General features: G+C 52.0%; 1 protein-coding gene and 1 long non-coding RNA gene across 2 annotated transcripts; one reads left to right on the top strand and one right to left on the bottom strand.

Annotated features, from left to right (window-relative positions):
* Positions 1-533: 533 nt before the first annotated feature.
* SLC27A5 (solute carrier family 27 member 5) lies at positions 534-18,913 on the top strand. The gene is made up of 10 exons (XM_031004546.3): positions 534-2,073; positions 2,411-2,620; positions 3,337-3,495; positions 15,822-15,946; positions 16,540-16,734; positions 16,817-16,907; positions 17,556-17,754; positions 18,026-18,123; positions 18,331-18,461; positions 18,555-18,913. The coding sequence occupies exons 1-10, from the start codon at positions 1,386-1,388 to the stop codon at positions 18,729-18,731; spliced, it is 2,073 nt and encodes a 690-aa protein (XP_030860406.1). The 5' UTR covers positions 534-1,385; the 3' UTR covers positions 18,732-18,913.
* LOC129528747 (uncharacterized) lies at positions 2,221-17,753 on the bottom strand. Its single transcript, XR_008674058.2, has 2 exons — positions 16,518-17,753; positions 2,221-3,558 (listed from the first exon to the last, which is right to left on the bottom strand). It is a non-coding gene; the product is annotated as an uncharacterized lncRNA (long non-coding RNA).
* Positions 18,914-22,726: the final 3,813 nt, after the last annotated feature.

Below are 22,726 nucleotides of genomic sequence, written 5' to 3'. Positions count from 1 at the left end.
TTGCTTCTCTTGGATCCCTCAGTCCTGTGGGGAGTAGGATAGGCAGGCCACATCTGAGGTGGGTCTCCGAGAGGGAGGCCACGTGAAAGCCCCATCATACTCCTGGTTGCTGCTGTCCACGACCTTTGAGGCCCCTCCCGTAGATCTTCCAGTCAGGCTCCAAGGGTCTTTTGGACTTAAGACTTCCCCTCCCCGACCCTGATGGACATGGCTGAGCACCTTACTTGTGGGGAGCCCAGGGGGATCTTTGGGGCCAGGTTGCACTGAGGGTATATAAGCCCCCATATATCTGCCCTTGGTGCTGGGGGCAAAGTTCAGGGAGGGCTCCGATGGCCGTGTTGGGGGCAGAAAACAGTGAGGGGTGGGATCCTGGGGCTGACTGCTGGGCGGTTGGGGACACCACCCCTACTGGCCAGCCAGTGTCCCAGGCCCCTGCATCCAGCGGAGACAGCAGCCACTCTTTGCCCCTCTCCTCTTCAGCACAATAGTGGCTCCTAGCCTAGGTGCCCTGCCATAAGGATTTGGAGCTGGTGGAGTGGGGTATGGCCCCAGGCCATACCCCAGCCTGACCTGCCAGGCTCCTAGGCCAATGGCAGCTCCTCTGGGTTCACCTTCTGAGACTGCTTCCTCAAGGTGAGAGGCCAGGGCTTTCATGATCCAACTGTGTGCATCATGGGCTGACTTCAGTCTCCTGAACCCCAGGACTCCATCGTCGTCAAAGCCAGAGGTGGAGCAGAGAGTCAGAGCAAGCACATGGGTGGGGGGCAGAGCTGGGTTTGAATCCAGGCGATGCAAGTGTTCCTGTATTTCCTGAGCACTTGCTGTATGCCTGGCAGGAGGCTATGATTCCTTGGATCATGGGACAAGGGGCTTAGCCTGGCTGAGCCCCTCTCCTCAGGGTTTCAGTGGGTGTCACAGGAGGACCTCCCAGTGAGGTCCACCTTGCTGTCCTGTTGCTTTTCTGTTTGGCCTGATTGGAGTGTTCCCAAGGGCAGGGATTTCTGTGCTCTGAGTGTCTGGTACCCAGCAGGGATGGGAGGGGAGGCAAGGGAGTTAGATGCCAGCCCTGGAGGGTGGATGGGGCAAGCAGGACAGCATGAAGGAGGCTAGTGGTGGTGCCCAAGGGGCAGAGACCTGGGAACCCAGAGGCCAGTGATGGAAAGGGTTAGCGCCAGGCAGAGAGGGGCTGGACCCACACACAAGACCAGGCAGAGCAAACAAACGTAGAGGAGAAGGGCTGGGGGCAAAGTCCTGGGGAGAGGACCAGCCACTGTCAGCAGCGCCAGGGCCACCACCCCTGGGGAGGAGCCATTGGGCTACTCTTGAGGGGCCAGAGGTGAGCCTGAACACTCCACAGCTGCTGCTCCTAGGGAGGAGCTGGTACCATGGGTGTCAGGCAACAGTTGGCCTTGCTGCTGCTGCTGCTGCTCCTGCTCTGGGGCCTGGGGCAGCCAGTGTGGCCAGTGGCTGTGGCCTTGACCCTGCGCTGGCTCCTGGGGGATCCCACATGTTGCGTGCTACTTGGGCTGGCCATGTTAGCACGGCCCTGGCTCAGCCCCTGGGTGCCCCATGGGCTGAGCCTGGCAGCTGCGGCCCTGGCACTAACCCTCCTGCCAGCACGGCTGCCCCCAGGACTACGCTGGCTGCCGGCTGATGTGATCTTCTTGGCCAAGATCCTCCACCTGGGCCTGAAGATCAGGGGATGCTTGAGCCAGCAGCCGCCTGACACCTTTGTAGATGCCTTCGAGCGGCGAGCACGAGCGCAGCCTGGCAGGGCACTCTTGGTGTGGACGGGGCCTGAGGCCAGCTCAGTCACCTTTGGTGAGCTGGATGCCCGGGCCTGCCAGGCGGCATGGGCCCTGAAGGCTGAGCTGGGTGACCCTGCGAGCCTGTGTGCCGGGGAGCCTACTGCCCTCCTTGTGCTGGCTTCCCAGGCCGTTCCAGCCCTGTGTATGTGGCTGGGGCTGGCCAAGCTGGGCTGCCCAACAGCCTGGATCAACCCGCATGGCCGAGGGATGCCCCTGGCACACTCTGTGCTGAGCTCTGGGGCCCGGGTGCTGGTGGTGGACCCAGGTGAGGGCCTTGGAGCCAGTGGAGAATGGAAGGGGGCAAGGGCAGGGACTATAGGACAGGGGTCCTGCTGGGACTGGCAGAGGCCCTTGGTCCCCACCTGCCTACTTTCACAGGCAATTATAATCAAGACTTATGAGCAGAAAGTAGTTCTCAGGTCATCAGAGTTTAATTTTCCCACAATTTGACCAAAAATACTAACGATGGGATTCTTTACCAAACAACATGGACGCTTTTCTCTACTAGCCGCTCCTCTGCCTGCATCTGTGGGTCTCAGATCCCACCTCGCAACCTCAAAGGTGAGCCTTGCCTCTGTTTCTCCTCTGACCCATCTCTGCAGACCTCCGGGAGAGCCTGGAGGAGATCCTTCCCAAGCTGCAGGCTGAGAACATCCGCTGCTTCTACCTCAGCCATACCTCCCCTACACCAGGGGTGGGGGCTCTGGGGGCTGCCCTGGATGCGGCGCCCTCCCACCCAGTGCCTGCTGACCTGCGTGCTGGGATCACATGGAGAAGCCCTGCCCTCTTCATCTATACCTCGGGGACCACTGGTGAGCGTGCCCATTAGCCCTAGCACCAGCCTCTGAACTCTCAGGCTGACCTGACCCCACACTTGACTTGTGACTCAGTGTTGACCTCTGAAACCACTTTACCCTCTGATTTTGACATTTGTTTTTTGTTTGGCTGTTTTTTTTTTTCGAGGCAGAATCTTGCTCTGTCGCCTAGGCTGGAGTGCAGTGGTGCAACCTCGGCTCACTGCAACCTCCACCTCCTGGGTTCAAGCAATTCTCTTGCCTCAGCCTCCTGAGTAGCTGGGATTACAGGCACACACCACTATGCCCAGCTAATTTTTGTATTTTTGGTAGAGACAGCGTTTCCCCAAGTTGGCCAGGCTGGTCTCTAACCCCTGACCTCAGGTGACCTGCCCAACTCAGCCTCCCAAAATGCTGGGATTACAGGCGTGAGCCACTGCTCCCAGACTTGATTTTGATATTTGGCCTGAACTCTGACCCCCAATGTAATTTGAGAGGTCAATGCCAGAATTCTTCCTGTGTCCAGTAAACAGCCACTGAAACCTTTGATCTTGACATATTACTTTCAGTCCAAATTCAGCCTGTGAACCCAACCACAAATCCCTATACTTGACTGTTCTCTGAGAGCCTCAAACCCCAATGTAGGCCTGGCTGTTGGAGATCTATCCCTCTGGTCAGGCCCCTCTCTGTGCTGTCATGTCACCACCCTGCCCTTGCCATGCCTTCATCCCAAGGCCTCCCGAAGCCAGCCATCCTCACGCATGAGCGGGTACTGCAGATGAGCAAGATGCTGTCCTTATCTGGGGCCACAGCTGATGATGTGGTTTACACGGTCCTGCCTCTGTACCATGTGATGGGACTTGTCGTTGGGATCCTCGGCTGCTTAGATCTCGGTAAGCCCACTTCTGAGGATCCCTCCAGTCTACAGGACCACGGGAGTAAGTGTCAGCGTGGGGCTGTCAAGGCAAAAAGACACCATAGGTTACCCAGCACCCTGTGTTCTCACTTTTGAGAAGGGACACCCACCAATGAGTACCAGGGCCGCATGGACAGAAGCTTGGACTCCCACACAGTCCCTAATGGCCATGCTTTGGTCAGGAGGTGACAAGACCTGATATGAGTGATGGTCACAGGCATCCAAGGAAGGTGTGGTGCTCAGGAGATGATGGGGATGCTGGCCCAGATTTGTGACATGGCCCCAAGGGCAGCTGGAGTAGGAATGCTCTCAAGCACTCCATAGGGCTGTCTCTCTGGACTCTTGATTCAGAATCTAGACGGGGACCTCTCCATAGCTTGTTCTTTTTGTTTTCTCTTTTTTTTTTATTTTAATTTTTTTTAATTTATTTTTTTTCGAGACAGAGTCTTGCTTTGTCGCCCAGGCTGGAGTGCAGTGGCATGATCTTGGCTCACTGCAACCTCTGCCTCCTGGGTTCAAGCAATTCTCCTGCCTCATCCTCCTGAGTAACTGGGATTACAGGCGCCCACCACCACGCCCGGCTAATTTTTGTAGTTTTAGTAGAGACGGGATTTCACCATCTTGGCCAGGCTGGTCTTGAACTCCTGACCTCGTGATCCACCTGCCTTGGCCTCCCAAAGTGCTGAGATTACAGGTGTGAGCCACCGCACCTGGCTATTTTCTCTCTCTCTCTTTTTTTTTTGAGACAGAGTCTCGCTCTGTTGCCCAGGCTGGAGTGCGGTGGCACGATCTCGGCTCACTGCAAGCTCCGCCTTCCAGGTTCAAGCGATTTTCCTGCCTCAGCCTCCTGAGTAGCTGGGATTACAGGCACGCACCACCATGCCCAGCTAATTTTTGTATTTTTACTAGAGACTAAGTTTCACCATGTTGGTCAGGCTGGTCTCAAACTCCTGACCTTGTGATCTGCCCGCATTTGCGGGCATTTGCCTCCCAAAGCGCTGGGATTACAGGTGTGACCCACCACGCCCGGCCTTTTTGTGTTTTCCAACTTTTATCATGGCCATGTGTGGTTGCTCATGCCTATAATCCCTGCACTTTGGGTGCCAAGGCAGGAGGATCACTTGAGTCCAGGAGTTCAACACCAGCGTGGGCAACATAGTGAGAGGCCATCTGTTAAAAAAAAATTTTTAAAAGCCACGCATGGTGGTATCGGGGGGAACCTGCCCCTAATATTTCAGTGTAGGTTCTTTTTTTTTTTTTTTTTTTTGAGATGGAGTCTCGCTCTGTCGCCCAGGCTGGAGTGCAGTGGTGCGATCTCAGCTCACTGCAAGCTCCGCCTCCTGGGTTCATGCCATTCTCCTGCCTCAGCCTCCCCAGTAGCTGGGACTACAGGCGCCTGCCACCACACCCGGCTAATTTTTTGTATTTTTAGTAGAGATGGGGTTTCACATTTAGCCAGGATGGTCTCAATCTCCTGACCTCATGATCCGCCCGCCTTGGCCTCCCAAAGTGCTGGGATTACAGGCGTGAGCCACTGTGCCCGGCCTCGATGTAGGTTCTTTCTATTTTCCATAAGTGCTGGCCAGCTGAGAAATAAAGAGAAAGAGTACAAAGAGAGGAATTTGACAGCTGGGCCTCTGGGGGTGACATCACATATCGGTAGGACCGTGATGCCCACCTGAGCTCAAAGCCAGCAAGTTTTATTAAGGATTTCAGAAGGGGAGGGGGTGTAAGAACAGAGAATAGGTATAAAGATCACATGCTTCAAAGGGCAAAAAACGGAACTACTGATCAGGGTCCAACAAAGATCACAAGGCAAAGGGCAAAAGCAGAACTGATAAGGGTCTATGTTCAGTGGTGCACATATTGTCTTGATAAACATCTTAAACAACAGAAAACAGGGTTCAAGAGCAGAGAACTGGTCTGACCTCAAATTTACCAGGGCGGGGTTTTTCCCCACCCTAGTAAGCCTGAGAGTACTGCAGGAGACCAGGGTGCATCTCAGTCCTTATCTCAACTGCATAGGACAGACATTCCCAGAGCGGCCGTTTGTAGACCTCCCACCAGGAATGAATTCCTTTCCCAGGGTCTTAATGTTAATATTCCTTGCTAGGAAAATAATTTAGCAATATCTCTCCTACTTGCACGTCCACTTATAGGCTCTCTGCAAGAAGAAAAATATGGCTCTTTTTGCCCAGCCCCGCAGGCAGTCAGACCTTAGGGTTGTCTTCCCTTGTTCCCTAAAATCACTCTTATTCTGTTCTTTTTCAATGTGCGCTGATTTCACATTGTTCAAACACACATTTTACAATCAATTTGTACAGTTAACACAATTATCACAGGGTCCTGAGGTGACGTACATCCTCAGCTTATGAAGATAACAGGATTAAGAGATGAAAGTAAGACAGGCATAAGAAATTATAAGAGTATTATTTGGGAAGTGATAAATGTCCATGTTATCTTCACAATTTATGTTCCTCTGCCGTGGCTCCAGCCAGTCCCTCTGTTAGGGTCCCTGACTTCCCGCAACAGTGGTGAGCACTTGTGAGCGATTCTCCTGCCTCAGCATCCCGAGTAGCTGTTATTACAGGTGCCCACCACTATGCCCGGCTAATTTTTGAATTTTTAGTATAGATGGGGTCTCACCATGTTGGCCAGGCTGGTCTCCAACACCTGACCTCGTGATCCACCCACCTCAGCCTCCCAAAGTGCTGGGATTACAGGCATGAGCCACCGCACCCGGCCAAATCTTTCTTTTTTTTTTTAAATTATGAAAAGTTTAGCTGTGCCTGGTGGTTCACGCCTGTAATCCCAGCACTTTGGGAGGCTGAGGCGGGTGGATCACCTGAGGTCAGGAGTTCAAGACAAGCCTGGTCAACATAGTGAAATCTGTCTCTACTTAAAAGACAAAAATTAGCCGGTCATGGTGGCTCACGCCTGTAATCCCAGAACTTTGGGAAGCTGAGGCCACTGGATCACCTGAAATCAGGAGTTCGAGACCAGCCTGGCCAACATGGTAAAACCCTGTCTGTACTGAAAATACAAAATTAGCTGGGTGTGGTGATGCGAGCCTGTGTTTCCAGCTACTCGGGAGGCTGAGGCAGGAAAATCGCTTCAACCTGGGAGGCGGGGGTTGCAAAAAGAGTGAAACTCCCTTGCAAAAAAAAAAAAAAAAGTGAAAATAGTTTGATGACATCTCATGTATCTTCGCCCAGCATCAATAATTGTTAACATGTTGCCAGTTTAATTTCGCATATACTTCTCTGTTTCTTTTTTGTTTGTTTTTGAGACACAGTCTCGCTGTGTCACCCAGGCTGGAGTGCAGTGGCACCATCTCAGATCACCACAACCTCTGCCTCCCGGGTTCAAGCAATTCTCTGCTGAGGCTGAGCCTCCTGAGTAGCTGGGATTACAGGCATGCGCCACCACACCTGGCTAATGTTTGTATTCTTAGTACAGACGGGGTTTTGCCATGTTGGCCAGGCTGGTCTCGAACTCCTGACCTCAGGTGATCCACCTACCTTGGCCTCCCAAAGTGCTGGGATTACAGGCGTGAACCACCGCGCCTGGCGTCTGTTTGTTTTCAAACTTTTATCATGGCCAGGTGTGGTTCCTCATGCCTATAATCCCTGCACTTTGGGGTACCAAGGCAGGAGGATCACTTGAGCCCAGGAGTTCAACACCAGCCTGGGCAACATAGTGAGAGTCCATCTGTTAAACAAAAAAAAAGCCAGGCATGGTGGTGAGCACTTGTGAGCGATTCTCCTGCCTCAGCCTCCCTAGTAGCTGTTATTACAGGCTCCCACCACAGTGCCTGGCTAACTTTTGTATTTTTAGTAGAGACAGGGTTTAACCATGTTGGCCAGGCTGGCCTCGAACTCCTGACCTCGTGATCCGCCCGCCTCGGCCTCCCAAAGTGCTGGGATTACAGGTGTGAACTACTGTGCCCGGCCAAATGTTTTTTTTTTTTTTTGAGTCGGGGTTTCACTATTGTTGCCCAGGATGGAGTGCAATGGCGCGATGTTGGCTCACTGCAACCTCTGCCTCCTGGGTTCAAGCGATTCTCCTGCCTCAGCATCCCAAGTAGCTGGGATTACAGGCATGTGCCCTCACGACCGGCTAATTTTTTTTTATGTTTTTAGTAGAGATGGGGTTTCTCCATGTTGGTCAGGCTTGTCTCAAACTCCCGACCTCAGGTGATCCGCCCACCTCGGCCTCCCAAAGTGCTGGGATTACAGGCGTGAGCCACTGCACCCGGCCAAATTGTTTTTTTAATTATGAAAAGTTTAGGCTGTGCCCAGTGGTTTACGCCTGTAATCCCAGCACTTTGGGAGGATGAGGCTGGTGGATCACCTGAGGTCAGGAGTTCAAGGTCAGCCTGGCTAACATGGCGAAATCCGTCTCTACCTAAAATACAAAAATTACCGGGGCATGGTGGCTCACGCCTGTAATCCCAGCACTTTGGGAGGCTGAGGCCGGCGGAACACCTGAAGTCAGGAGTTTGAGACCAGCCTGGCCAACATGGTGAAACCCTGTCTCTACTGAAAATACAAAATTAGCTGGGTATGGTGGTGGGCGCCTGTATTTCCAGCTACCAGGGAGGCTGAGGCAGGAGAATCGCTTGAACCCGGGGCGCAGGGGTTGCAGTGAGCCGAGATCTAGACATTGCACTCCAGCCTGTGCAAAAAGCGAGACTCCGTCTCAAAAAAAAAAAAAAAAAAAAAGTGAAAATAGTTTGATGACACTTCAGGTATCTTCACCCAGCTTCAATAATTGTTAACATGCTGCCAGTTTAATTTCTTTTTTTTTTTTCTTTGAGATGGAGTCTCGCTCTGTCGCCCAGGCTGGAGTGCAGTGGCACCACTTTGGGTCACCGCAAGCTCCGCACCCTCCCCCCCCCCCAAGGGTTCAATCAATTTTCTGCCTCAGCCTCCTGAATAGCTGGGATTACAGGCACGCACCACCACAAGCGGCTAATTTTTGTGTTTTTAGTAGAGACAGGGTTTCGCCATGTTGGCCAGGCTGGTCTCAAACTCCTGACCTCAGGTGATCCACCTGCCTCGGCCTCCCAAAGTGCTGGGATTACAGGCGTGAGCCACCGTGCCCAGCCACTTCCCTATTTTTTTCCAGAATATATCAGAGCAAATCCTAGACACTGTATCTTTATGCTTGTAAATATTGCAGTACATATCTCTAACATATAAGCACTGAAGAAACTGTAACCAAAGTGATTATTACACGTAACAACATTAATATCATATGATGTCCTTAATATCATATGATGTAACCCCTTAATACCATGTGATGTCCAGTCTATGTTCAGATTTCTCCAATGGGCTGTTTTGGTTTTGTTTTGTTTTTAGAGACAGAGTTGCTTTGTCACCCAGGCTGGAGTACAGTTGTGTGATTTGGCTCACTACAACCTCTGCCTCCTGGGTTCAAACGATTCTCATGCCTCATCCTCCTGAGTAGCTGTGATTACAGGTGTGGACCACCATGCCCAGCTAATTTTTTTGTATTTTTAGTAAAGACAGGGTTTCGCCCTGTTGGCCAGTCTGGTCTTGAACTTCTGGCCTCAAGTGATCTGACCACGTTGGCCTCCCAAAGTGCTGAGATTACAGGTGTGAGCTACTGTGCCCAGCCAATTGGCTGTTTTTCTGTTTGTTTGTTTGTTTGTTTGTTTTTAACAATTAAGCAGTCTCCCCATTGTATTTGCTTGTAGGTCTCTGTTCCCCTTTCATCTGCATTTCTTGTTAAATTGGAAACTTTAACTAGAGGTGTTGTTAGATTCAGTTTTTTTCTTTTTCTTTTGAGACAGGGTCTCACTCTGTCACCCAGGCTGGAGTGCAGTGGTGTAAGCTCGGCTCACTACAGCCTCCCCCTCCTGGGTTCAAGTGATTCTTCCACCTCAGCCTCCCGAGTAGCTGGGACTACAGGTGTGCGCCACCACGCCTGGCTAATTTTTGCATTTTTTGGTAGAGATGGGGTTTCACCATGTTGGCTAGGCTGGTCTCAAACTCCTGATCTTTCAGGTGATCCACCCCACTCAGCCTCCCAAAGTGTTGGGATTACAAGTGTGAGCCACCATGCCCAGCCCCCTATATCTTATTAATCCATGTGTCCATACGTCAATACATCCATACAAACATTCACCAACGAACCCATCTACCTACTCACCTACTTCCTCACTCATTCATTCATCCACCCACCCATCTATCCATCCTTGCACCTATCCATCTTTCTCTTTTTCCTTTTTTTTTTTTTAAGACAGAGTCTCACTCTGTCGCCCAGGCTGGAGTGCAGTGGCGCTATCTCGGCTCACTGCAAGCTCCGCCTCCCAGGTTCACGCCATTCTCCTGCCTCAGCCTCCTGAGTAGCTGGGACTACAGGCGCCCGCCACCACGCCCAGCTAATTTTTTGTATTTTCAGTAGAGACGGGTTTCACCGTGTTAGCCAGGATGGTCCTGATCTCCTGACCTCGTGATCCACCCACCTTGGCCTCCCTAAGTCCTGGGATTACAGGCGTGAGCCACGTCACCCAGCCACCTATCCATCTTTCTACCCCCCTGCCTCTGCATGTCACCACCCACCCATCCATGTACTCACTACTCTAACTGTCCACTCATCCATCTACTCACTCACTACTCTAACTGTTCACCCATCCATCTTCTCACTCACTACTCTAACTGTCCACCCATCCATCCACTCACTAATCTAACTGTCCATCCATCCATCCACTCACTCACTAATCTAACTGTCCATCCATCCATCCACTCACTCACTACTCTAACTGTCCACCCATCCATCCACTCACTCACTACTCTAACTATCCACCCACCCATCCATCCACTCACTCACTACTCTAACTATTCACCCACCCATCCACTCACTCACTACTCTAACTGTCCACCCATCCATCCACTCACTCACTACTCTAACTGTCCACCCATCCATCCACTCACTCACTACTCTAACTATTCACCCACCCATCCACTCACTCACTACTCTAACTGTCCACCCACCCATCCACTCACTCACTACTCTAACTGTCCACCCATCCATCCACTCACTCACTACTCTAACTGTTCACCCATCCATCCACTCACTCACTATTCTAACTGTTCACCCATCCATCCACTCACTCACTACTCTAACTGTCCACCCATCCATCCACTCACTCACTACTCTAACTGTTCACCCATCCATCCACTCACTACTCTAACTGTCCACCCATCCATCCACTCACTCACTACTCTAACTGTCCACCCATCCATCCACTCACTCACTACTCTAACTGTTCACCCATCCATCCATCCACTCACTACTCTAACTGTCCACCCACCCATCCACTCACTCACTACTCTAACTGTCCACCCATCCATCCACTCACTCACTACTCTAACTGTTCACCCATCCATCCACTCACTCACTACTCTAACTGTCCACCCATCCATCCACTCACTCACTACTCTAACTGTCCACCCATCCATCCACTCACTCACTACTCTAACTGTCCACCCATCCATCCACTCACTCACTACTCTAACTGTCCACCCATCCATCCACTCACTCACTACTCTAACTGTTCACCCATCCATCCATCCACTCACTACTCTAACTGTCCACCCACCCATCCACTCACTCACTACTCTAACTGTCCACCCATCCATCCACTCACTCACTACTCTAACTGTTCACCCATCCATCCACTCACTACTCTAACTGTCCACCCATCCATCCACTCACTCACTACTCTAACTGTCCACCCATCCATCCACTCACTCACTACTCTAACTGTTCACCCATCCATCCACTCACTACTCTAACTGTCCACCCATCCATCCACTCACTCACTATTCTAACTGTTCACCCATCCATCCACTCACTCACTACTCTAACTGTTCACCCATCCATCCACTCACTCACTACTCTAACTGTCCACCCATCCATCTTCTCACTCACTACTCTAACTGTCCACCCATCCATCCATCCACTCACTACTCTAACTGTTCACCCATCCATCCACTCACTCACTACTCTAACTGTTCACCCATCCATCCACTCACTCACTACTCTAACTGTTCACCCATCCATCCATCCACTCACTACTCTAACTGTCCACCCATCCATCCACTCACTACTCTAACTGTCCACCCATCCATCCACTCACTCACTACTCTAACTGTCCACCCATCCATCCACTCACTCACTACTCTAACTATTCACCCATCCATCCACTCACTCACTACTCTAACTGTTCACCCATCTACTCACTCACTACTCTAACTGTCCACCCATCCATCCACTCACTCACTACTCTAACTGTCCACCCATCCATCCACTCACTCACTACTCTAACTGTCCACCCATCCATCCACTCACTCACTACTCTAACTATTCACCCATCCATCCACTCACTCACTACTCTAACTGTTCACCCATCTACTCACTCACTACTCTAACTGTCCACCCATCCATCCACTCACTCACTACTCTAACTGTCCACCCATCCATCCACTCACTCACTACTCTAACTGTCCACCCATCCATCCACTCACTCACTACTCTAACTATTCACCCATCCATCCACTCACTCACTACTCTAACTGTTCACCCATCTACTCACTCACTACTCTAACTGTCCACCCATCCATCCACTCACTCACTACTCTAACTGTCCACCCATCCATCCACTCACTCAGTACTCTAACTATTCACCCATCCATCCACTCACTCACTACTCTAACTGTCCACCCATCCATCTACTCACTCACTACTCTAACTGTCCACCCATCCATCCTCTCACTCACTACTCTAACTGTCCACCCATCCATCCACTCACTCACTACTCTAACTATTCACCCATCCATCCACTCACTCACTACTCTAACTGTCCACCCATCCATCTTCTCACTCACTACTCTAACTATTCACCCATCCATCCACTCACTCACTACTCTAACTGTCCACCCATCCATCTTCTCACTCACTACTCTAACTATTCACCCATCCATCCACTCACTCACTACTCTAACTGTCCACCCATCCATCCACTCACTCACTACTCTAACTGTCCACCCATCCATCCACTCACTCACTACTCTAACTGTCCACCCATCCATCCACTCACTCACTACTCTAACTGTCCACCCATCCATCCACTCACTCACTACTCTAACTATCCACCCATCCATCCACTCACTCACTACTCTAACTGTCCACCCATCCATCCACTCACTCACTACTCTAACTGTTCACCCATCCATCCACTCACTCACTATTCTAACTGTTCACCCATCCATCTACTCACTCACTACTCTAACTGTCCACCCATCCATCTTCTCACTCACTACTCTAACTATTCACCCATCCATCCACTCACTCACTACTCTAACTGTCCACCCATCCATCCACTCACTCACTACTCTAACTGTTCACCCATCCATCCACTCACTCACTACTCTAACTGTTCACCCATCTACTCACTCACTACTCTAACTGTCCACCCATCCATCCACTCACTCACTACTCTAACTGTTCACCCATCCATCCACTCACTCACTACTCTAACTGTTCACCCATCCATCCACTCACTCACTACTCTAACTGTTCACCCATCCATCTACTCACTCACTACTCTAACTATTCACCCATCCATCCACTCACTCACTACTCTAACTGTCCACCCATCCATCCACTCACTCACTACTCTAACTGTCCACCCATCCATCCACTCACTCACTACTCTAACTGTCCACCCATCCATCCACTCACTCACTACTCTAACTATCCACCCATCCATCTACTCACTCACTACTCTGTCCACCCATCCATCCACTCACTCACTACTCTAACTATCCACCCACCCATCCACTCACTCACTAATCTAACTGTTCACCCATCCATCCACTCACTCACTACTCTAACTATCCACCCATCCATCTACTCACTCACTACTCTAACTATCCACCCATCCATCCACTCACTCACTACTCTAACTGTCCACCCATCCATCTACTCACTCACTACTCTAACTGTCCACCCATCCATCCACTCACTCACTACTCTAACTGTCCACTCATCCATCTACTCACTCACTACTCTAACTGTCCACCCATCCATCTACTCACTCACTACTCTAACTGTTCACCCACCCATCCACTCACTCACTACTCTAACTGTCCACCCATCCATCCACTCACTCACTACTCTAACTGTCCACCCATCCATCCACTCACTCACTACTCTAACTGTTCACCCACCCATCCATCTACTCACTCACTACTCTAACTATTCACCCATCCATCCACTCACTCACTACTCTAACTGTTCACCCATCCATCTACTCACTCACTACTCTAACTGTCCACCCATCCATCCATCCACTCACTACTCTAACTGTCCACCCATCCATCCACTCACTCACTACTCTAACTGTTCACCCATCCATCCACTCACTACTCTAACTATTCACCCATCTACTCACTCACTACTCTAACTGTCCACCCATCCATCTACTCACTCACTACTCTAACTGTCCACCCATCCATCCACTCACTCACTACTCTAACTGTCCACCCATCCATCTTCTCACTCACTACTCTAACTGTCCACCCATCCATCCATCCACTCACTACTCTAACTGTCCACCCATCCATCCACTCACTCACTACTCTAACTGTTCACCCATCCATCCACTCACTCACTACTCTAACTGTCCACCCATCCATCCACTCACTCACTACTCTAACTGTCCACCCATCCATCCACTCACTACTCTAACTGTTCACCCATCCATCCACTCACTCACTACTCTAACTGTCCACCCATCCATCCACTCACTCACTACTCTAACTGTCCACCCATCCATCCACTCACTCACTACTCTAACTGTCCACCCATCCATCCACTCACTCACTACTCTAACTATCCACCCATCCATCCACTCACTCACTACTCTAACTGTCCACCCATCCATCCACTCACTCACTACTCTAACTGTCCACCCATCCATCCACTCACTCACTACTCTAACTGTCCACCCATCCATCCATCCACTCACTACTCTAACTGTCCACCCATCCATCCACTCACTCACTACTCTAACTGTCCACCCATCCATCCACTCACTCACTACTCTAACTGTTCACCCATCCATCCACTCACTACTCTAACTATTCACCCATCCATCCACTCACTCACTACTCTAACTGTCCACCCATCCATCCACTCACTCACTACTCTAACTGTTCACCCATCCATCCACTCACTCACTACTCTAACTGTCCACTCATCCATCTACTCACTCACTACTCTAACTGTCCACCCATCTACTCACTCACTATTCTAACTGTCCACCCACCCATCCACTCACTCACTACTCTAACTGTCCACCCATCCATCTTCTCACTCACTACTCTAACTGTTCACCCATCTACTCACTCACTACTCTAACTGTCCACCCATCCACTCACTCACTACTCTAACTGTCCACCCATCCATCTACTCACTCACTACTCTAACTGTTCACCCATCCATCCACTCACTCACTACTCTAACTGTCCATCCATCCATCCACTCACTCACTACTCTAACTGTCCATCCATTCATCTTTCCATCCATCCACCATATCCATCCACCTGCCCACCCATCTGCTTAGCTCGGCATTCATTTATCGTAATCAAGAGTGATTTGAGCTTCGAGTCAGTGACAAGTCAAAATAAAAATTAAAAATGTGGCTGGGCACGGTGGCTCATGCCTGTAATCACAGCACTTTGGAGGCCGAGGCGGTTGGATCACCTGAAAGGTCAGGAGTTCAAGACCAGCCTGGCCAACATGGTGAAACCCCGTCTGTACTAAAAAAAGTACAAAAATTAGCCAGCTGCGGTGGTGGGGGCTTGTAATCCCAGCAACTCAGAAAGCTGAGGCAGGAGAATCGCTTGAACCCGGGAGGGAGAGGTTGCAGTGAGCGGAGATTGCACCACTGCACTCCAGCCTGGGCAACAGAGCGAGACTCCGTCTCAAAAATAAAAATAAAAAATTTAATATTTACAGCCGTTATTTAGCATTGCTCACTTTATAACAGGCATGGAGCTTTCCCGGCATCCTGGAGACAGGATTTGAACCCAGGCCTGCCTATGCTCTTCTAGTGAGAGCAGTCCTGGCTGGGCCAAGGACACAAAGATGAACTCAGTATTGTCCTGTATTTTAGGGTGTGGGGGTGGGTGAGCACAGGTGCTAAAAGCAGCTTCTTACAACAATTTGGAAGCATGACCTGAAACCCCCTCTCCTGTCATCTCCCAGGAGCCACCTGTGTTCTGGCCCCCAAGTTCTCTACTTCCTGCTTCTGGGATGACTGTCGGCAGCATGGCGTGACAGTGATCCTGTATGTGGGCGAGCTCCTGCGGTACTTGTGTAACATTCCCCAGGTGAGGCTCTAAGATTAGGGCTCCATGGTGAACACCCAAGTATGAAATCCCAGATGATATCCCAGGTAAAGGTCTCAGGTAAAGATTCAGGTACTGAACTCAAGTCCCTCAGATAATACACCTCATGCAAGAACCCCAGATAATGAGTTTCAGACAAGGCTTCCAATAATGGTTTCTTTGATAGCTGTGCTACCTTGAGCCTCAGTGTCCTCATTTGGAAAACAGGGATAATAGCCCCTACCCCTATCATGAGAATTTCCATTAAAAATTAATTAATTAAAATTAAATTTCCATTAAATTAAAGTTCTAGGTAACTACTCTTAGGTGAGACCCCAGATGAGGCCTCCAGTCACCTCTGGTAACGTCCCCCAGGCAAAGCTCTCAGGTCGCCCCTGCAGGTAACCCTCTATTTAAAAGACTCCAGTAACTACTCTCATGTAAGTAACCCAGGTAGATCCCTTAGGTAGAGGTCCCCCATCACCTTCCAGGTAACTCCCAAGGTAAGGACCCAGGATAACACCCCCTCTAGGTAAAGGTTCCAAGGCATGCCCCAAGAGCACCTCCTCCTCACCCTTCTGGGGACATTCCTGTAGCAACCAGAGGACCGGACACATACAGTCCGCCTGGCAATGGGCAATGGACTACGGGCTGATGTGTGGGAGACCTTCCAGCAGCGCTTCGGTCCTATTCGGATCTGGGAAGTCTACGGCTCCACAGAAGGCAACATGGGCTTAGTCAACTATGTGGGGCGCTGCGGGGCCCTGGGCAAGATGAGCTGCCTCCTCCGAGTGAGTGTGCGGGTGCCTGGTGTGCAGCTGCCCTGAAGCTGAGCCCACAGGACCTATGTCAACACTCCACCCTCTACCCCAGATGCTGTCCCCCTTTGAGCTGGTGCAGTTCGACATGGAGGCGGCGGAGCCTGTGAGGGACAATCAGGGCTTCTGCATCCCTGTAGGGCTAGGTATGGGGGTTGAGGAGCCTTTCCTGGGTGGCAGGGGTGGCGACCCTCAGTCTTCTGCTTGGCTGGAGCGAGCTGCCCAAAACCTTGACGTTGGTGCTCACTAGAGGGGTTTGCAGCCTTTATCTGGACCCTGAGCCAGTGGCCTGCCTTACCACCATCTGGGGCCTCCGCCTCAGCTTCTCGGCTCTGTCCAGCTCCCCTGCCTTGATCTCTTACTCTGATTTACTGGGTCACTGGGTGTCCATCTGATTTGTTCTCTTGAGCTTTCTGTGGAAGACGGCATTCCAGCCATTGGTCCCTTGTCGTGTACCTTCTGTTAGTGTCTTCTCCCAGGGCCTTGCAAGGTCCTGGTCATATCTCTTCTCACTGCCATTTGTCTGTCCGTCTTCCATCTCTTGTTATCCTTTTCCTGTTTCTCATGGGCTCCCCATACCGCCTTCTCTATACTTCTCTCTCATTTTCTGTGTCGCTTGTTGCAGTCTCTCAAAGTCTCTGAATCTCTCTCTCATCTCTGGATCTCCCTGTCTGTGTCTTTGGGTCTGTCCTTGGCAGGGTGCTGGGTGATGAAGAGTCCACCGTTGTTGAAAACCTCCAGCAGGGGGCTTGGCTGGTGGGCTCCAGGGGTTCTTGTTCCTGCTCCTACCCCAGGGGAGCCGGGGCTGCTGCTGACCAAGGTGGTAAGCCAGCAACCCTTCGTGGGCTACCGCGGCCCCCGAGAGCTGTCGGAACGGAAGCTGGTGCGCAACGTGCGGCAATCGGGCGACGTTTACTACAACACCGGGGACGTACTGGCCATGGACCGCGAAGGCTTCCTCTACTTCCGCGACCGCCTCGGGGACACCTTCCGGTCCGAGGCAGGGTTTCTCGGGGCGGGGCTGGCGCGGGGCCACGGACGCTTTCAGATCCTAGAGGGAGTCAGGCTGAAGAGGCGGGACTTTCCTGTCGTAAGAGGGCGGAACTTGGAGTCAGGACTTCCCACGCGAAGGCGGGGCTTCTCGATTTTCGAGGGGGCGGGGCTGACTGGGCCTCCTGATCCCCAAAAGGGGCGGGGCGGGGGCAAGAGGCGGGGCCTCTCCTTCCCGGGGGCGTGGTCACAAGCGCCGGCTCCCTCCCTGCAGATGGAAGGGCGAGAACGTGTCCACGTACGAGGTGGAGGGCGTGTTGTCGCAGGTGGACTTCCTGCAACAGGTTAACGTGTATGGCGTGTGCGTGCCAGGTGCGGAGGGTTCTCATTTTAAACTTCCAACAGCTTTGTGGGTGGAGGGGTCGTTATTCTGATTTTACAGGTGGGGAAGTGCTAGGGCCCAGAGAGGTTTAGAGACTTGCTGGCTCTCACAGCCAGTGAGCAGAGCTGGGCGAGGCTGGAGGGTCACCTATGGGCCCTCGAGATGGGTCAGCCGAGAGTGACCAGACTGCTCTCTAGGGTGTGAGGGTAAGGTGGGCATGGCTGCTGTGCAGCTAGCCCCCGGCCAGACTTTCGACGGGGAGAAGTTGTACCAGCACGTTCGCGCTTGGCTCCCTGCCTACGCTACCCCCCATTTCATCCGCATCCAGGTGAGCCCAGGGTGGCCTGGTGGGTGGGTGGAAGATCATAGCCAGGGGGCGGGTGGATGTCACAGTGAGGGGACCATGGTCACTGCCCTGCAGGATGCCATGGAGGTCACCAGCACGTTCAAACTGATGAAGACCCGGTTGGTGCGTGAGGGCTTTAATGTGGGGATCGTGGTTGACCCTCTGTTTGTACTGGACAACCGGGCCCAGTCCTTCCGGCCCCTGACGGCAGAAATGTACCAGGCTGTGTGTGAGGGAACCTGGAGGCTCTGACCACCTGGCCAACCCACTGGGGTAGGGATCAAAGCCAGCCACCCCCACCCCAACACACTCGGTGTCCCTTTCATCCTGGGCCTGCGTGAATCCCAGCCTGGCCATACCCTCAACCTCAGTGGGCTGGAAATGACAGTGGGCCCTGTAGCAGTGGCAGAATAAACTCAGATGTGTTCACAGAAGTCTGTGTGTCTGCGTGGATGAAGGAGCAATGGAGGAGTGCAGGGGCTAGTGCCCTGAAGACTTTATTTTAGGGTCTTCCCTGTCTCCCAGCAAAGAACCTCAGCCATCCCTGTAGGATGACCCTGTCTGTGTAACGCCAAGGGTGTGGGAGGAGCTGGCCAGCCTCGCAGCTGCTCTGAGGTAGAGAGATGAGAACTCTGATTCTCATCTATGGGTCTTTGGTGGGCCACTGAAGCGGTGGCTGGGCCAGTGGATGTGGATAACTCCCCTGTGAAGTGCTGTGGATACACAATCTGACAAAGCCTGGAGGTTGCTGGACTGAGGGTAGAAGGGCAAGCAGGAAGTAACTGGGGGAGGAGTGTCCCTGGCACTGTGAACGGCACGTGTAGAGGCCCTGGGGCAAGCTTTGTAGGTGGGGAGCAGCGGGAGCAGAGGCCTCTGGAAAATGGGAGTCTGCACGGTCTCAGGAGTTGGACCTGCTACCTGAAGCCTAGTGGAGATGTAGGTGGGGGTGTGTGGGTGCTGAGCCTCTGCCTCCAAGGCTTCTCGGCACAGTAGGAACTGAAGGTGAGGCTACAGACACTGGAACAGTTGTGGTGGTGCCAGGCCGGTGGTCCATGGGTTAACTTTGGGAGCACAGCTGGGGTGATGATGGTGAGAAAAGGAACCCCACAGCAGTAAACCCCGTATGCAAAGGGCTGTCCGTGGGCAGTGCTGCAGACTGCGACCCTGCCCATCCCTTCTTGTGTGCATAGTAAACACACCCCACAGCAATGCTTAAGCACACCTGAGAATGGCCCTGTGTGGCAGACGCACCTGAGTGTGGTTCAGAGTTCCCGGCTAAGGAATCTCAGAGATTCATTCCTTATTTTTGAGGAACATCTGGGTCCTTAGCCCTGTCCCATGGAATGCTGGTGGTACAAGGGATCCTGGCCTTTTGCTTTCAGTTAAATGAAGGTTGTCAGGGGGAGGATGTTAAGTGAAAATGCCATATAAACTGCATGCTTTTTGCAAGTGGTTCTCCTGCCCAGCCCACCGCCCCTGGACTCTCCCCGGTATGTAAGCCCCCAGTAAAACCCTACATCTTGTTTGCTGGCTCTCAGTCTCTTCTTCGGCCTCTTGAACCTGGTGCCGTCCCCATTGGAGTCAGTAGGGGTTTGGCACAATACTGTGCTCTCCCGTGCCTCAGCCTCCTCATCAGGCTATGGGCCACTTCGAGGACAGAACTAGCCTTCGAAGGGAGCAGTGCAGGCAGCACCCCACGTGGGCTGTGAGGCAGCTGGGCTTCACAGAGTTCCTGGTAGCATTCGAGGCTCTTCCTGTCAGCCCTGCAGCCTGGAGCTGAGACAGTATCCTTTTCAGTTGGGGTCCCACTAGGAGCATCTGTTTGTCATTGGTGGTGGCCGTGCACTGTAATTCTCTTCTGCGAAGTGATAGTTGTTGTGACTTGCTATTTCTGTGCCCTGTGTGGCCAGTGGAGCCCCACGTGTTCCCTGAAGAGCCCTGGCCCTTTCATACAACTGGACTTGGATCCTCCCACGCACACAGTAGGTTGTCCAGTTCCTTCATACTCCTGTTTGCTCCAGGAGAGACCCTGGCCAGGAAGGGAGCTAGAGCTGTGTGAACATAGTGGCAGAGGCCCAGGCATTGCCACCTCTCGGGGCATTAAGGAAACAGTAGGCAGAGACAAGTGGATACCAAGGCCTTGGTATCACATGTGTTCACAGAAGTCTCTGTGTCTGCATGGGTGAAGGAACACTGGAGGACTGCAGGGGCTAGTGCCCCAAACACCTTACTTTGGGGTCCTTCCTGCCTTCCCACCAGGGACCTCAGCTATCCATCTGGGCTTCCTCCTCCTGTCGCAAATTAGGTTTTCAAGTTCGGTGGCATTCCTATTTCCTTCAGGAAGGACCCTGGCCAAGAAGTGAGCCTGAGGTTATGTGAACATAGCAGCAGAGGTCAGGCTGGTCACACTTGCTGCTCCTGCAGCTTTGCCTTCCCAGATGCACAGTAGGTTCAGTATCATGTGACAGCTGGAGCCTGGGCTGTCTTTACGGCCCATCCCTCCTGCCCTGAACACAGTAGGTTCTTGTTATGTTAAGGCCCTTATACCCTTTGGGGCCAGAGACCAGCCTAGAAGGGAGCGTGGAGTACACAGACAAAGCAGCAGAGGTTGGCGCTGGCCACCCCTACTGTGGCCCCATGGTCTACTGTGTCTTGTGACCATCCCTTGAGACACGCTGGGCCCTGTTCTTCAGGCTTTCCCATACCACTGTGCCCATGGCCTGGTGCCAGCCTGAGCCCCGGTGTCTCCATTTCTCCTGTGTATGCCATGTTGTGGGTCGACGGTAAGTTTTGACTATGTCCCCATGAGGAATGCTGCATTCCTCTGGTGCCAGTTCAAGGGCCCCTGGCCAATGGGGCTATCTCATGCATTTCCTATCAGACAAAGCCAGCATCTGGAATGTAGGCTGAAGAAATCCACTCATTCAACAGATTATCAAATGCTTGATGTGCTGGGAATGCAGGGGAGGGTGGGCACATGTGCAAGATTTGAATGTGGGTGTGTAGATCCCAGAGCTTGCAGTGTGGAGAGTGAGGCAGACACTTACAAGCTAGAGATCTTAGATCTACCTGCTTCTCATGCCTCAGTTTTCTCCAATGGAAATGCCTACCTCAAGGATGTTTGTGCAGAAAAGTACAGGGAAAGTTCCTCACAAAGGTTCCCTGTTGTCCCTGCTATTGGCATCTTGTCTCTGGCCATCAGTCAGAGCCTCAGTTTCTTCATCTGCAGAGTGGGCATGTTGACCCCACTTTGCAGTGTCATTGGAGGGGATTATTAGGAACAACAGAAAGAAACTTGTGTCTAAGAACCCTCACATCTGGCCAGGCACGTTGGCTCACGCCTGTAATCCCACCACTTTGTGAGGCCGAGGCAGACAGATCACGAGGTCAGGAGATTGAGACTATGGTTAAACCCCGTCTCTACTAAAAATACAAAAAAAGTAGCCGGGCGTGGTGGCGGGCGCCTGTAGTCCCAGCTACTCGGGAGGCTGAGGCAGGAGAATGGCGTGAACCCAGGAGGTGGAGCTTGCAGTGAGCTGAGACTGCACCAATGCACTCCAGCCTGGGTGACAGAGTGAGACTCCGTCTCAAAAAAAAAAAAAAAAGAACGCTCATGTCCTTGTTAGTATAGTGGGAAAAAAAGAAGAATAACCCTTGTGGACTCACCTGGGGCCAGGCTAGAGCTGATACTTTTTTTTTTTTTTTTGAGACAGAGTCTCGCTCTGTCACCGAGGCTGGAGTGCAATGGTGCAATCTCAGCTCACTGCAAGCTCCGCCTCCCGGGTCCACGCCACTCTCCTGCCTCAGCCTCCTGAGTAGCTGGGACTACAGGCGCCTGCCACCACGCCCGGCTTTTTGTATTTTTAGTAGAGAGGGGGTTTCACCGTGTTAGCCAGGATGGTCTAGATCTCCTGACCTCGTGATCCTCCCACCTCGGCCTCCCAAAGTGCTGGGATTATAGGCGTGAGCCACTGTGCCTGGCCTAGAGCTGATATCTTCACCACCTCTCATGGGATGAGTTGTGTCGTGTTGCTCCCACCATAGTCGAGGAAGCCCCAGCCCAGAGAGGTGCTTTCCCCATGAGTTACTTGCCAAGCCCATTGTTGCAGGTGTTGGATCAGAGGGTGTGGATGTTGTAAAAATATCTCACTGTGGATCCTCAGCTTTACAAGTTCACCAGCACTTTATACAAATCCAGGCCTCCCTAAGCCCTAGCTAGCTTGGGGCATTCATAGTTTTTGCTATTA

The sequence above is a fragment of the Gorilla gorilla genome, chromosome 20 (genome assembly GCF_029281585.2).
Source record: "Gorilla gorilla gorilla isolate KB3781 chromosome 20, NHGRI_mGorGor1-v2.1_pri, whole genome shotgun sequence".
NCBI lineage: Eukaryota > Metazoa > Chordata > Mammalia > Primates > Hominidae > Gorilla > Gorilla gorilla.
The sequence above is the reverse complement of the archived record's forward strand: the minus strand, read 5'-3'. Positions and strand labels throughout refer to the sequence as shown.